Raw genomic sequence first — 17,500 nt, 5'->3', positions numbered from 1 at the left:
TTGAACGAGGCCAAAAGGGCCAATTTGCATGGAAACAAAAGAATACTAAAATGGCGGCCACTTTGGAATAAGGTGTATGGTCAAGGGGGTAACGGCTTAGGTAGAATGTTTCGGTCCTTGTTCCGTTCAGCAACTCCCTTTCTCAAACCAACAGCGAAAAAGGTGGGAAAACGAATTGCAACTTGTCCCAGACGTGATCAATGGGCAACCTTTAAAGAAAGCTGTGAAGACAAGAGCGAAAGCTGCTGGAAAAAATTTACTCACAGGGGTCATTGATGACATTACACAGCAAGATCGAGGAAAAAGAGTATATAAGAGCGCGGATACGTCAAAGCCGCGCAGTGAAGGACAGACAAAGAAAAGGAGAACACCTAGTACAAATGATGAACCTATGACAGATGTGTCGATTGTAAGCAGCAAATGGGTCGATTACAAACTGGTTCAAACGGGAACTAATCCCATCGAGTTTGTCATGAAACCGTTGGCTGACTACATTGACATTAACAAGACAGAGCTGCGATTGGTAGTAAGATGGATCGTCCACGTGGGGATGGCAAAAAGTACACTCTGGTCAACAACGCCCTTCATTCCATCATCAAACAGTTTACTAATGAAACGCTGGTAACAGAACAGTCAGACATTCGAGCGTACAATGCTTAAATCAAGACCTTATTGAACCTTATGGAACAGGCCAAGAAATCGTTCTTAAAGTGGTACTATGATCAAGTTTTTACCCCTTGATTTTTTGAGTGTATCACATAGAATTCCATGAAAGAACAAAAACGCCATTTACCGTTTGCAAATACCTGTATTAGTTCCAGAGATATTGAGTGTATGACGTCATCACTTGGCTAATTTGCACATTTTAAAAACTCAAATATCTCTGGAACGAAAAGAGATATTTGAATAAAGTAAACAGCATTTTTCTTCTCACACAGACTACTTGTTTATGTTTCAAAATGGCTTAGATAGGAAAGATGCAATTTTCGTCAGAGTACTTCTTTAACCAAAGCTCTGTATTACAAAGACTGCTAGACACATGACTGACGTGGAAAATACAGCAGAAAGTAATGAGGGTCTGAATAGAAGAGCCACATTTACTAACAATGGCGCAAAAGTGGGCTTGGTCGGAGTACCCCTTTGTGACATGTCTAATATTGACAAGTTGTTGCTTGATCAAAGTCAAAGTGGATCTGAACAACGACGCTTTTGTTCTCATGGCTGGGGAGACTCCAAACATGCTTCGCATACGCACAGTGCATGTTGCAGACAGTGTGAAACTAGAACTTGTACAGATCATGCAAGGTCACAAAGGGAGTGCACCGCTACCAGCCATCTATACCTTTAACCAGAACCCCTACGAAGTCAAGGATCGTACCTCAGGGAGTCTTAAATCACACTGAGACAGTTCTATTCCACGTCTTCATTCCTCAGAGCATCATTTTTGGGAAACGATGCCTTCAACGGGAACCTTGCAAGAAATCCTTTCAACTTTGAGCTGTTCGACAGGCAAGACATTCGGCTGACTGTGAATGGAGAAGAAATGCCCTATTCTGTGCTGGATCTGACAGGTGGAAAAAAGATCGATGGTCACAACACGCTGTTTTCAGGAAGTGGAGAAGTCTTCACATTGATAGAGTGGATTGGGAAAACGGTTACGGTTTGTTCCGTTTTGATTTGACACCGACAGCAAGTGGACATCCTGATCATCTGACAAGCCATTGAATGGGTAACGTGAACCTGTACCTGAAATTTAGAACTCAGTTCTGAATTTAATTGTGTACGCAGAATTTCAGAATCAGTTGGAAATTGATCGCAATCATCGTGTGGTCTACGATTTGTCACAAGGCTCTTAGTTCATCCTTATCCATATGACCCGAGAACTATGGCAACCCTATCTTTTTGACCCTGTGCTAGCACCTCTGATGCAAGGCGTATTTCCAAGGGATAGACTACCTGTGATCAACACCTACCCAGCCGGTCTCATCGAGAATACGGCCATGTACTTTGAATCGCTTTGTGAAAGTGAATTCATTGACAGCTACAGATTTCCTCCCGAAACTTACAACATGGATACCTACATTCTGTGGGACGTTACCTATTATAACGACAAAACATCGCAAGAACTGAACTCGGATGTTTGTGGAGATTGTTTGTTTTATCTCATTCAACGAGCACGGAATGTTGGCTACATTTAAACGATATGGTTCTCAGTGAAACGATGCACAAGTTGCACGGAGTGTACACACTTATTTTAATTCAGTCATTTATGCTAAAGTTAATGCTTGCTTTCAACAAGGTTGAAAGTCATTTCATTGTGACCACAAGCAATCAAGTCACGTTGAAAGTAAAAAGTGCTGCTTTTTTGTGTGTATTTGCTACTAAAAGGGGTGGGAATTCTATCTCGTGTACACAAATCGTTGAAGCTTCGTATCATGAACATGTCTCAATTCAAGTGACCCAGCAGTATTATCATTTCTGACCCCAGTCAACGTGGAAAAACACATTTACGTGCCAGATACTTCAACAGACAGATTTTTTACTTGAATGCCCCATTTGCAAGATCATGTATTGCTACAGTCAATGGAAAGTTTGTTTTATAATTAAGGAACTGGTAAAGGAAGTCACGTGTATTCCTGACGACATCCCCGCCTTATTTCCAACCCCTTATCGTCCTGGTCTGCTCGTGTTAGATGACCTCACGAGAAACTATAGCGATGACGAGCGCATTTTGGATTTGTTCACCAAAGTGTCACATTGTTGTGACGTCACCTGCATCTATTTGACACAAAACCTTTTTTCCCAGGAAAGTTTTCCCGGAGCATTTCTCTTAATGGTCATTACATCATTGCTTTTAACAATCCTAGAGATACTTTGGGGTTGAGGACACTGGCACAACAGGCGTTTTTTGGGCACGTTCCGTTGGTATGGGAGAGTTTTCAAGACACTACATCACAACCATTTGGATACTTAATGATGGATTTACATCCACAAACCCCTTTACATGCGGCGATTGCGAACAAGGGTCTTCCCAGCGTCACATTCATATCCCATCGTTAAGGTGGATAAGAAAATCTATAAAACCGATGAACCCTTTCCGGGAGATTTCATTTTAACACCATGGCTTTGCAATGAAAGCAACTTGCTGAGTCTCCTGACATGTTTTTGTGCTTGAAGGTTAGAACGTAACATTACAAACTTTAAAAAAATTAGGCTCGCTTTGACTTCATTATCCAAGAGATGAAATGTTTCAAGTTCACAGGCCAACGACAGGGCTTTGTCCATGGCACATGATTTGTCTCTCCATAGTCGAAGCCTGTCGTCTCGATCTTTCATAGAATCAATGAAATGCTGGACGGCAATCTTTCCTGAGTGTCAGAGGACAAATCCTGAAAAGCGAAAGTTGACATAGACCGAATATCTGCAGAAAGGGCTTGAACACCTTCATTTTCCTGTTGGCGACGGTTGTGCAAACGGGCCTTGGTGTAACTCGCGCTTTTTTTCAACACCAAACTGAAGCTCTAGTTTGTCAATAATCTTCGTGCAATTTTGACAGTCACTGTTGGACATGCTCTTTATCACCTTTTGAACTTTGCCATGAAGGCTTGCAGCCAAGAAAACAGCAGCTTCTTCTTTGCTCCAACCACTAACAACAAACAACGCTCAAAGTGTTTCAAATAATCTCGTAACCATCATAATCTGCAGGATTTTTGACTGGTTTGAGTAACTTCCAGTGGTGTGTGTAAACAAATCAGTTGAAAATTTATCCAATTTGTTCTCTGATGCGAACGGGTTTGTAGAGTGAAATCGGCGACTTGAACTTCCAAAATAATTTACTGACAGGTCTGGAGATGAATCAGACACTGATAACCTGTAAACAGGTTCCCACGCTTAAAAGGGTCAACTGGCATTGAACAACTCATCCCTTTGAATCCTGAATCCATGATTGCCTTTTCCGCCAAACAAACACGCAAAATTTCCACAGAAAACCACACAAAACGATGATATTCGCTTGCACAAACCACAGGGATAGGAAAAAGTTTGTTTTATCACTGCTGCCACCAATGTAACGCCACAATTCCACAATAAAGCATGTTGCTTTCTTTAGTCACTGATCAACAGTTAAACACACCACTCAGCACACTGTTGTTGCACCGTCATGTGACCACAATAGTTACTAAGGGAAGTCACTGCGGCGATCGCCTACGCTATAGTACGATATAAAATCAAAACATGTCAAAAAAAAAAATTGAAAAACGCTGACATCGTTTACCTGAGAATTTATCTACAAGTCGATTTTTTCAAAAAATTAAATATTAATATTTCGGAAAAATTTACAATACCTCTGTTTTAGCCTTGAGAACCTACACTGAAACAAAAGAATACTATTTTCGATTCAAAACTACACTCAAGGAGCATTAAAAATCAATTATGCTTATTTCACTCTCAGGGCAAAACTGACACATGGATAAGGATAGGATAAGGTGCAAACCTCAAAAGAGTACAATATAGTCTTCTCCAGATTGATATCAGGATATTTGGACAACAGCACCGAAAAGCAGTACTAGCATAAAATGGCAATAATTTTTCAACGATCACAATTTTATTGAGTATTAAAAAAATATTAGGCTGACAACTGGAATTTGGGTACAGTTTGTATAACTGGGTATACGTCATTCCCCCAAAGCAAACAATGATATTCAAATTTAAAACTCGTCACATCATCCTTTTCTTCCAAACGGCAACCTTTACAGTGAACAAGGTGTTTTTTTCCTGGTGTTGAATTAATTAATAATTTCTTTTTTCCATTTAAGTGGGGTGTCTATCACTTCATATCTTAAAGTAAAAAATCCTTAAATTCTAATCAAACAGGCGAGGTTAACACTTGACATCCAATACCACCACCACCAATTCATTAACAACAGTTAACAGCACTCTCTGTTTTCCAGGATACAGTACCTCGATTGTCTGGTTTCTCAATTCCGGTTGACAGGATCAGAGCAGTTTAACCAAAGAAATTATTTCCTATTTGTGTTTCTCAAGGGATACACAACAATCCAGTTCAAATTTATGAAGCAACGTGTAAGAGGAAAGGTTCCACATCAACAAATCCAGTTGACATTAATCTAAAATAATGATTACAGTGACTCTCTCTGTCAAATGCCTTTTACAGGATAAATTTCCCTATGACAATCCCAAATATCAGCGCTAAGATAAGATAAGCAATAGCCATTGGCGGCAACGTCCCAGAAGTCTCCCGTGTGTTTACACTATCTGAAGACAGTTGCTCAGGTGAGGACAATTGTGCCACGTTCTTCCTCAAGCGTACAGTCTCATCCTAATGATATAAAAGAAGAAAAGGCTAAAATAGTAACACAGCACTTCAAATGGTGCCTCAATATCATAGTTTGCGAAGCATTGTCTGATTCTAAGAGCAGAGACAAAGAAATCGGCTTCCTTATCAAATACAACATTTAATTGGCACTATTACCATGAAAAATCAGATTTGGTCAGAATGAGGCCAATAGCACCCCTAAACTAAACTAAGTGGAGAATGAAGAGCATGGGTGCTGTATATATTAACTGGGAAATACCAATTGTTTTTGTTAGCAACCTTCTGCCATAAAGTGTAAGGTGTGGCGTTAACCACACGTTCAATTTGGTTTTCATTTTACGAATCTTATTAAAGAAATTTCCTTCATTATTTTTATCCTCCTTGTAAGAGAGATATGCTACGAGTGATTTTAGCAGATCCTTGGTACAGGAGAAGTTCAGGATCTTGGAATTTTCACCTTTCAAAAAGGCGATCACCATTACTTTAGTTTTTGTACAATTCAATTTAAGACCTGCGATATTACCAAACATTTCAATGTCTTGAAGAACACAATTCAGAGAAGTAGCATCCCGATCTATAAGAGTTGTATCATCTGCAAATTGCAAAATGTTAGCTTCCTGCTGATTTGGGAGGTCGCTCCCTTTGCAGCTTGGATCTTGACGAATTTTACAAGCTAATATTTCTACCCCAAGAATAAACAAGACGGGGCTTAGTGGACAAGCCTGCCGTACTCCTCTTGAGACTTTAAAGTAATTTGACAAGATGCTGGCATTCATCGCCGCAGACTCCACGTCATTGTATAAAACCGAGAACCATTTTCTGACAACAGGACCAAAATTATATATGTCAATATATATCAATATATATTGATATTTAGATATATCAATATTCAGACATGGCTTTGAGGCTTTAGGGCCAAATTTCCTGGCTCAGTTCTGTTTTCTTTGTCTCACAAATCTCAAGGGAATTTCTACACAAAATAATATTTAAATTTAACTGTAAAGACTCGTAACCATGTGTGTATATTGATATATCAAACATGGCCTATTTGGCAAGTTTTACACAGCAAACGCAAGCCACAGAGAAAACACTCAACAACCAACCACTCCACTGTTAATAAATGTAACATTTTTGGACATGGAGGAGGTTGGAGTTATCACAATCTGGTAACAAATGGCCAGAGATAAGGAAATACTTACTCCACCATCTGCTGATAAAGATGGCTGATTTGTGGTAGACTGTGCGAGTGCAGGGTGCAGGGATGGCACAGTGGTGAGAGCACTCGCCTCCTACCAATGTGGCCTGGGTTTGGTTCCCAGGTCCGGCGTCATATGTGGGTTGAGCTTGTTGGTTCTCTCCTCTGCACCAAGAGGTTTTCTCTGGGTACATGCACTCCGGTTTCCCCTCTTCTCAAAAACCAACATTACACTTTATTTGTGTAAATTGTTAATTTCAGTTTACAGTGTCCCCTATTAGTTATTATTAGTGCTAGAACGACTAGACACTTGAATAAAGTTCCTTTTCTTTACTTTTTTTCCAGACCCTTGGAATTCACAAGAACTACCTTGGATTGCTTTGGCGCATCTTTAATCAAACAATACGCGGATGCCTGTTTGCTTGTTTGTGAAGCAGAGAAACTCTCTGCAGAGGAAAATTCCATTGAAATAAACTTGCTTCTTGAAGCTTTGAGGTGCTTCATCCGAGCTTCGACTGAGAAGCAAATTTGTTGTGACAATGCCACAAATTTCATCCAGGCAGAGAAAGACCTTAAGGAAACAATCAACGAAACCAGGGATAACCGCATTATTTAGTCCACCTACTACAATACATTTTGATGGGTATGAATGAGAAGAGCAAATCTTTATGACCCAGAGTCTCGTCCATCTTGCTACAAAAGAGCAGTTTCGCCAAAGATGACAAGTTTATCCAGACCTTGGTCTGCAAGATCAAGGATTTACACAATCAGCACTCCTTTAACTTTACCTTTCATCAGACAATTAACATCGACCCTCCAAGGTCAACTTATCTTATCTTACTTTGCAACAGCCAAAGAAATGTAACCGATCTTTAAAAAGTTTGGCCGTTGCAAATGCTGTGCTGACTAAAGACCAAAAGGTCTTCAAGAAACATGTGACCCATGGGATTGGTGCTGGGCACTAGTAAAACCAAGGACTAGTAAAACAATTCACATCAACTCTCCAAGGCCAACTCGTCTTCTTCTTTTTTCACAATACACCATTCATTACATTACACTGCTTAATACTGTTTAATAGTATTTACATTATACAATACAATAACCATTTACAAAGCAGTACTAGTTCACCTATACATACAACAATTCATAGCAGGTTTATGTCCTCTTGTTCTATCACAGGGTAAATATCTAAAACACTCAGGAATGAAATATATATGTTACTTTTGGAGACTCGGCTTAGGGCATCGTTGAATAATAAGTAGGGTACGAATGGCTCCCATTTCTTCGGAACTGTTGTTTGACTATTGTTTTCAGTTTGATAGATATATTTTCAAGTGGCAAAGAAAACCATCTAGTTTAGGTTTTCTCTCTTTGTCTCGCCATAACCAGATATAATACTTGGCGGTTAAAAGGCAAAAGTTTATTTGGAGTTTGTTTTCTGTTTTATCAGGCCTCAGACCCAATGCAGCATCTTCTTGCAAAAAAACATCGATAACTTGACAACCGCCACCGGTGGCTCAGTTGGTTGAGCACCGGGTTGTCACGTGGGAGGTCGTGACTTCAACTCTGGCCGGACCAACACTCAGGATCTTTAAATAACTGAGGAGAAAGTGCTGCCTTTGTAATTGCATCTGCAAATGGTTAGACTCTCTAGTCTTCTCGGATAAGGACGATAAGCTGGAGGGCCCGTCTCACAACCCTTCAATGTTCATAATCCTGTGGGACGTAAAAGAACCCGCACACTTGTCGCAAAGAGTAGGGCATGTAGTTCCCGGTGTTGTGGTCTGTCTTCTGTGGTGTGTCATGGTTGGGAGGGTAAAATGCTCGGAGAGGGCCGTAAGTTAGAAAACTGTAACAGGTTACTACGTCTCCCTCTTTAAATAAAGATAAAACAAACAAACAAACAAGACTGGGACCACGAGAATTGACTATTCCAAAAAGCTCTAGTGTTTCCACATTCCCAAAAAAAGTGCAGCGAATTTTCTGTTTCCGACTGACAAAATGAGCATTTTCGCTATCTACTACTCCTATCTTTTTAAGAAAATTATTGGTTGCCAAGCGGTGATGTAAAAATTTAAAATTAAACGTTGTAAGTTTTGTGCTTTTAGTACACTGAAATGGCAACTGGTAAGCTTCACTCCAATCGACATTTTCATTTGGTGGGAGGTTAATCTCATTGCTCCATTTTTCTTGAAACAAATGAGGTTGCTCACTTTTGGACGAGATTAACTTCTTACATACAAGTCTATTTGGCTTAGCATACATTCATGTTTATGTTTATGTAGCACCCCTTTTTCTGGAGGAAGTTGACTGCAGAGACCATTCCAAAGTAATCAAGGAGCCGAACTTTCAACTTTCAGTTTTGACAATCAGTCCAAGTGAGGAAGCTAGAGGAGTTATCCCACAGATGTTCAACCTTTGTTAAATCTTTGTTACAGCGTACCAATCATTGTAAAAAAAAAAAAAAAAAAAAAAAAAAACAGGTCTATTACCAATTCATATCAAAGAATTATACCACAAAGCAGCGCCCAAAAAAAGATCCTCAGATGTTACATTTGTCTCAAAAAATCTTCACTCCATATTTCCAGAATTTCTTTAACAAAGGGGCAAGATAAGTTAGTCAAGCTTGAGATATCTCCCACATACTGCTGGAGTTCCAAGTCGAAGATGGTTCTCCATTTACCGTGGTTGTTAAGATCTAGGTACTTTTTTATCCAAATGGCTTATTAGGATTTGTTGAAAGAAAATATCTATCATTTTTATTCCTCCTTGGATGAAATCATTTATCACAACATTTCTTTTTATTTTGTCATCTTTACCGCTCCACGGAAAGAAAAGAAAATGGTGTTGAGTTCCCTTAATACTCTTTGATGTGTTCCAAGAGGGGAAAGAATATTTCCTAATTGCAACATAACAAGACTTTTCAATACTGTGATTTTCCCTAAAAGGCTAAGCATACGAAATTTCCATCAGCCTTAAATCGCCCTTACTTTTTCTAGTTTTTCAGTGTAACTCTGGGACATTGTTATATCTAGATTTGTCGAAAGCCCATTTGAAGTCTAATTCAAGACAGAGCTTAACAGGTGTGTTCGCTTTAGAGCCGATCCACAAGGCCTCCGTTTTCCTGCTGTTGAGTACGATGCCAGATGCCTGACTCTTTAAGAGATTTTTTGGAGCCGTCTAAAACATGTGTTGTATCGTCTGCATATTGACTTTGCGCAAGGCTTCAGCCATTATCTCTGCCGCAAGGATAAAAAGATATGGTGACAAATGACAAGCCCTGCCTAACTCCTCTGCTGAGTTAAAGAAATTGCTAGACCATCTGCTGTTTAGGATACAGCTTTGGATATTACAGTAAAAAGCTTTAGTCCATTCGATGAGAGATGGGCCAAAACCAAAGTGCTCAAGAGTTTTATGTATGAGAGGCCATTCGAGAGTGTCAAAGGCTTTTTCAAAGTCAAGAAAAAGAAGACGACCCAGAATATCTTTTTGTACTGTCTATCAGCTGAATATTCTCACCTATATATCTGTCTTTGATGAAGCCTGTTTGATCATGTGAAATAAGCCTAGGATGCATAGTTTATATCCGCCTTGCTATAGCTTTGGTTGCAATCTTATAATCACAATTTAATAACATGAGTGGTCGCCAATTCTTTATCAAGTTAGGATCCGTGACTTTTTTTGGTATCAACTTGATAGCTTCATGCATCATAATAACAGTAATTTAAGGCGCTAATCAAGGTTTCTCTCGCATCCCTCCAAAAACCTTTATAGAATTCGCATGGCAATCCATCTGTTCCAGGGTTGATTTAATCTGAACCCTCGGCCTCTAGCACTGGAATGTACACAAAATGTCAAGGAGATCACAGAATGATCCGTTTTGTATCCTGGTACGATATCAGCTTCATTGATGTCAAAGAAAGTGCTCTGATTAACAAGATAAAAGAATCAAGTCTGCAGTGAACCTCAGGCCTTTTTTGTTGCCAAGTGATTCTGAAGAGATCGGATGTAGCACCCTCCACACATCAATTACATCTAAGTCTTCGCAAAAGGCTTTAGCGACCTCTTGCAATGGACCTCTTGTATGAGACATGTCGACATTTGTTTTGCTCATAGCCAATTATAAACCTCTCGTTGCTTGAAACAGTCCCCTAATCCTCGCACATTAAATGATCCTATTTTCAATTCCATTGCTTAGTGTCTAAATTAAGGTGGATAAGGTTGTCCGGTTTCACCTATGAACACTTCTGGTTGTTTAAGGACATATAACCTGCTTACATTAAAAATTGAATTACATACAAGAGAGAAACCAAAAAATAACGACACGAACAACTATACAAATAAAGTATGTGTCTTAAGACTATACGGTTGACCACTTTACTTGTGAGGTGTTGACTTTCTAGTGCTATGATGAAAAATTCAGTAATCACCACCGTAAACAATTGTTATTGTTCCGCCAGTTATATTGATCAAGCTTGGTTATTACCTGTATCCAGTTCGTTGGATACGACCACAGGAATGTTCTCCAAGTTGTATCTCTGCTCCCCACTGTATAACCATCGGCCCGCAACTTTCACCCCGTCACCTTTATCCTTGGTTTTGCGCATTGCTTTTGTCAGCTTTCTTCGCTCTACCTGGATTGCGTAGTCAGCAGTTACGTAGACGTCTTCTTCTTCTTGCTGAAGACAAGATCTCTATCTTCTCTGCAGGCAAATCGGGCAATAATTGGCCTAATTTTATTTTCCTTGCGCTTCCCTATCCAATGGACAGCACGAAACCAAATATTTGACGTGTCAATCTGCAATTCCCTTTGGAGAATGTCACAAACAACGTCCCTAGATGTTAAATGTTCGGTTGATTCCGGAATATTGTTAAATTTGCGGTTTGTATAATCTTCTAGTTCAACAATTTTATTCCTTTCTTCTTTCAGTTCTTCTTTAGTCTTAGGGTGTGTTCGATTGACCATATTCTAGATAGGAATACATTGGAGAGAAGTTAGAGATACTTCGTTTTTACAGAGATTCACATCAAAATTGTCAAACACCTACTAAAATGCTATTTTAAGCATACCTTTATTACCCTTGTTGCTTCAAAACGCCTGACATGCCGTTTTAAATGATCACTACACATATTCTTATTCCGGAATACGGTCAATCGAATACACACCCTAAGTCAGTTCCTGATTAACCTTATCCAAATCCTGTCTCAACTCCTGCGATTCGTTTTCCTGGAGGGCTTTGACAGCCTTCAGCACGGCGTTCTCTCCTTTCAAATCATCAATTGAGGCCCACACTCCTTCCATGCTCTTTTTTTGTGTTTAGGCCGTCTAACTCTGCTTTCATATAGAAACGGAAACCACTTAGTTCCTCACGTATTTTAGCGAAATTATTGTCCACATTGTCGCTAAGTTTATGGATCAACGCCTTAACCACACTTTTTTCGCCACCTTGTTCCATGGCTCTGACCTTCTTTGGCTCCAGTGGCGAGTTTCGCTGAGCTTGAGCTTGATCCTCGTTATGCAAGTTTGTGTTTTGTCATCCAAGAAGCTTATTCCTCTCACAGACGGGCAGTGGTGCTAGCTGTTGAGAGTCCTCCCTCACAAAAATCGTTCACTACAGGATGGGACGTCCAGTCACGATTACAGTCTCCCCAGTCTCCTCATTTTCTGCCTACAAAACAAACTATCATACTTCCCCACCATGGAACTTCCAACATACTAATACGCACCAGTGATGAGGTGGCAAAGAGTTTAGTATCTGCCAAACTTAACCCATTAACTTTGCAAGAGCAACAGAAACGTAACCGTTTGGCTGTTGGAAATGTTGTACTGAGAAAAGACCAAAGGTCTTCAAGAAACATGTGACCCATGGGACATTAAAGGGAATAAGTCACAAAATAGTAAACACTTTTACTCAAGTAAATCAATAAATCAATCTAAAGCAGCCAGGTGTCAAATTCCTACAGATATCTCACGCTCATATGTTATACAACTATTCTGTTACAATGATGTCCCTAAAGTTCGCTTAGGTTTAAAATAACTATTTACATGGCTAAATTTTCATCTTCTTTTATTTCAGAAGCACTTTTTTTACATATAAAAAAAGTAGCCTTGTAAATAGTTATTTTATTCCTTAAAGTTCAAGGATTTGTCCAAAGTCCATGTCACACATTTATAACTTGAAAGAACTGCTCCCACAAAAATGCAGTTACAAGGTGCATGAGCATGATGTGCTATCCTTGTTTTCTTTTCAAATCCTGATTTATACACATAGTTCACCCATGTTTTCTTACACCTGTCTGCCAACGGATGTCTGCATTCCATGCTCAACCAATAACAAAAAATGATCATGGGTTCCATAAACATATCTGACTGGGAGGGGAAAAACGCTCCACACAAAATGCTCCTTCTACCTGCTACACCGATAAATAAGCTCTACAACCCAAAGCACAAGGAATCCAACAGATGGGCAAATATAACAAAACCACTGACAACAATTGACCACAGCTGCTCCTAATTGTAATCTAATTCTGATCAGTTAAATTGCACTTAACTTCACTTAACAACTCTGTTGCAAAGTGGAGGTTGTTTGCCTGGAACGTCCACTATTGGCAGCCAGCTCTAAGATGGAGACTGCACCGATGACTGGCAAAACCTGACAACCCAGCCATGAGCCCCCACGCCCAGGCAGAGGCCCTTCGTGCCCTCTGATAAAGGGACTCATGGCCCCCCAAGCCATGGCCCTGAAACGCCCAATTCCAACTGCACCAAAAAAACCACAGAGATTGTTTGATGTTATGTTGAATGGGGTGATGTTACTATGCATGACTCTTACTAGCCCAGAGGGCTTCTTGATGAAGTTAAATGCATTTTAACTGAGTCAACGGTTACTCATCCAGGTACAGTGTCACATAGTGTCATGGCCTTCGGGTCAGCAGTCATATGCACCAGTGCAGGCAGTATGGCTGATGGTGGTCTACTGTGCCACCAGAGGCTTACATGTTTTTTATGAGCAATTTGCAGTGTGCACATTGCAGCGGATCTACAGGCTGTTAGCAGTTTTCCAGTCAGTTAGCGTAAACCTCAAATGATGAGGAAAAATACATGTGGCATTTGTAAGGAGTTTCCTAGTAAACCTGACAAAAAAGGGAGGGCACCAAGCACCTTTAATACACAGAAGAAATTAATATTCCTTTGAAACATGAATAACAGCCACTAATTTTCATCTTCTCATTTTAATGGTCACACCATACTTCACATACCATGAGAGAGGTGTTTTCTCTTTTAAGTTTTTCCAATTCTTCATGTGTAACTCTTCCTTCATCTGCCTGTTAAAAAGGGAGAGAAGCTCTTTGTCTCTAGCTAAATTTACAGCATTATATTTAAGGCCATTAGAGAAGATTTGTCATTTTAAAGTGGCTTATCTAGTTTCAACAACTTCAAGAGACTGTCTTCCCACAAGGATTAAGTCTAAAGACCACTTTTTCACATATCAGAATTGTGTGGTACCATACGAAACAATTTTTGCTGTAAACAAGATGCACTCATTATTATGCCGCAAAATGTCACTACTGAAACAGGACAGCCATCTAAAAGCACACTATATTTTAAAACAAAACACTTACATGTACATCTTAAACACAAACTCAGCGACCCCCCATTTCTTACTGCTGGAAAGTGATCAGCAGGCAAAGATGTTAACAAACAAGCCACCTTAAACGGTCTAATAGTCAAGGTAGCTCAAGTTGCAGAAAGCTTCAATTTCGCCTGGTAATTACTTTCCTGAAATAGAAAATGGGGATACCTAGTAAGTTTTTGGGACAAAAGCACCTGATCGCCCATTGATATGGTAGGCTATTACATCACACTAATACACACATTTTGTAAGGCAACAGTGGCTGTTTTACATGAACCCTAGCATACCTGCTTGTCACTACAGTGTTGTAGAGGTACTCCTTCCAATAGTACAGTTTTGTTAAGTGATAGCTACTGTAATGTATTCAACATAAAAATTTGTATGTACTTGGAGAAAAAGGTTCAGATTAATTGATGGAGACGTAGAATGTAATTGCTTCTTAGGGGCAATAGCTAGCATCAATAGATAGTTCCCATGCTGCAGTGCATCTGTTAAGTAATAAATAGATCACACAGATGGCCAAGTGCGTCACTGATGTTCATACCACATATTGATGACTTCTGTGATTTTTTTCTGAACATACTAACAAGAACATGGAATCTATTTGTTTTATACAACTAGCAGTAATACAGGATTAGTGAAGTGTGTTGGATTCCTGTTTTGTCATCAATAAGACACTCATTTGGTATTGCTAGATGGTCACCCATCCAGGCATTGACCCCATCGAAGAAGACTTGACTTCCCTTGGGCAAGCCGTAACACTATCACACAAGATCAAGGTTATTTGTGTCAGAACAAGATGGCGTCCAAACGCTGAAATCATATGGCATCATGATCAATACCCAAGGTACATCCTGCAGAACTGACACAATTAGAAAGTTTTCTCTTCAAATGCACACTTCTGGTGAAATAGATTACACATTAAACTATTATGGAACCTCCTGGACTATTATGGAAACTCCCGAAGTGGGTTTTGTGGGTTTTTAATATGCTTACTGCTTCTGTTACTTCATCTCAGTATTGAATCTTGCAGAATCATAAAAGTCGATTTGTTAGTAAAAGACCAATGAGTGTACAATCAACAATTTCTTAATTGTGGACAGAGCTTTTAAAAACTGTCTATCAGTGGATCAATATTTATTCTTTGTTTATTCTTCAGTGTTTATTCTTTCGATAGGGTGTTAAGTCTGAAGTTCCACCTTTAAAAAAAAATTACTATTAATTTATGGATTTCTTGCACATGATATCAACTAGCCTAAATTTTCGTTTAAACCTTTTGTCACACATAAATAGCATGACTTGAGATAACATGGGTGGTGTATCTCTTGTAAAATATATGTATCAGGCATTTTTCTTCTCTCTAAAGCTGTAAAACTGAAAATAATTTATGAAGAAAAGAACAAGATTGCAGGCTTGGAAATGGGTGTGCATAGCACACTTGGGCAAGTGACTTTCTCTGAACACCTTCCAACTCAAGCAGCCACTCACTCAATCAATTCACAACTTTAAGAAATGTCAAGCCAAAACAATTAGTCAGTCTTCGTTTGCATGTGGCTTCCATTAAAGAAACTATAGAAAGGAAGGGAATCATTGAAACATCTATCGATATCCAAAAGCGTTTGTGTGAGAGATAATTTAAAGAAGGAGAAAGTGAATTTGCAACAAGAAATGAGATGTTTATTAACAAAAGGGACGGCTCAATATTTACAAGGATGACCCGGACGGGACAACATTGTGACTATGTGTTAATTTTGAATGAAATTCGTAGCAATTGGGTAAAAATCGGCAGAAATCATTCATATTCTTTTGTTACACTCACTCAATGCAATGACCATATGGCTTTGCTTCCATATATGGAAAGCAGAAGCCACAAAAAGATACAGTATTTTTAAAGTTCTTTAATATATAATTAATTAAAGCATGGTTGCCTGCCTAGTGGGCAACTTGGAATTTTAACTTTTACTAGGTAAGTCCTGAAAATTAAGAAAAAAATTGCAATTGATTCTTGGTCCTCACTGCTTTTTACATGTAGGTATAAAAATAAAACAACCTATATACATGTAAGGTCCCAAAACAAGGCAAGGGACATGACAAAATGTGACAACACAAAGATAGTGGAATCCCCCCCCCCCCTCCCATAAAATAAAAAATAAAATAAAAAAGCAACTAAATCCAGCAACGTTGATGACATCACAAAGCTAAGAAAGGTCCTTTATGAGATGTCAGGGCAGTGCTGTGGCAAATATATGCTAATGCCCACCCCGAAGAGATGAAACCCCACACTTTTGATATTCTATAGTCACCTTACCAGTTTCTGTGGCACATTTCCAACCTAACAAAGGGCTTTGGAGTGTACATAAACTTCCATAAAATTATAACCTATACTAAATCTAGAGCAACCTTTTTGGGGAGTGCCCACTTCATATTAAGGATATTTTCTGTCACAAACATACTTGAAAAGATTTTGTTAATGTTGCAACTTCCACATCTGGTTCAGGGTGAGAACTATTCCAACTTTGTAAGGGCACTGTCTTATTGCCAGTATGTGGGGCTGTGGGTCCACCTTCAACTCCAACATATTCTGCTTTTTGGACTTTCAGAGGTTCTTTGCTGTCCGCAACTTCAGCTTGTTGCTGTAGATAGAAACACCAAGATAAGATTGTTTAATGACAACACATTAACTGGTAGAAATTATTTCTTCGAGTAACTTAATGTCTGGATCACACAGTACTGCTTATACAGTTTGCACATCTTTCAAATTGTTCAGATTTTGTCGGAAACAATTACACTATACAGCAGTTTTCTCCCACAACGATGCCATGCGAGTCAGTGAACATGAATGTGAGGCAGCTCAAACCAACTGGTTCCATCACTTTCAAGAAACTGTATGACTAAAAGGATTGACTTTTAAGAAACTGAATGATTAAAAGGATTGAGTCCATAGCACTACCAAGCAGCTGTTTGCTTTACAAAATGCACTCAGTAGTGTAACATAACTGGTTATCCATGTAAAACACCTCACAGCTAATGGATGAACCACAGTAGAATTAGCGAGGGTTCCTCAGAGCTACCTCCTGGTTTATAATACATAAATGTATGCATGCACCACATGTTTTTTCTCTGCTGCCATTTCCTAAGCAGACTGGATCTCAGAGTTAGGCACATAGGGAGCGCAATGGTTTTTTTCCCATTGTAGATGACATGAGATCATCAAATACATTGCATTGAATTGAACTGAATTGAAAATCACATTGAGAATACATGTATTGTTTGGAAATGCTATAAACACCTCTACAAGCATTCAATTTTGTCAGACTGTAAACAAAATATTACTGT

General features: G+C 39.2%; 1 protein-coding gene across 2 annotated transcripts in view; it reads right to left on the bottom strand.

The window, feature by feature from the left end:
- Nucleotides 1–4,581: 4,581 nt before the first annotated feature.
- The window catches only part of LOC137999411 (vesicle-associated membrane protein-associated protein B-like), an 82,720-nt gene continuing 69,801 nt past the window's right edge, over nt 4,582–17,500 (bottom strand). For both annotated transcript variants that reach the window (XM_068845202.1, XM_068845204.1), the window contains 3 exons: nt 16,618–16,797; nt 13,791–13,856; nt 4,582–5,338 (listed from right to left, as the gene is read on the bottom strand). In XM_068845202.1, the coding sequence (XP_068701303.1) occupies nt 5,168–5,338; nt 13,791–13,856; nt 16,618–16,797 (417 nt within the window). In that variant the 3' untranslated portion in view covers nt 4,582–5,167. The remainder of the gene's footprint in view (nt 5,339–13,790; nt 13,857–16,617; nt 16,798–17,500) is intronic.

The sequence above is a fragment of the Montipora foliosa genome, chromosome 1 (genome assembly GCF_036669935.1).
Source record: "Montipora foliosa isolate CH-2021 chromosome 1, ASM3666993v2, whole genome shotgun sequence".
NCBI classification, from domain to species: domain Eukaryota; kingdom Metazoa; phylum Cnidaria; class Anthozoa; order Scleractinia; family Acroporidae; genus Montipora; species Montipora foliosa.
This window is presented reverse-complemented; position numbering and strand designations above follow the sequence as displayed.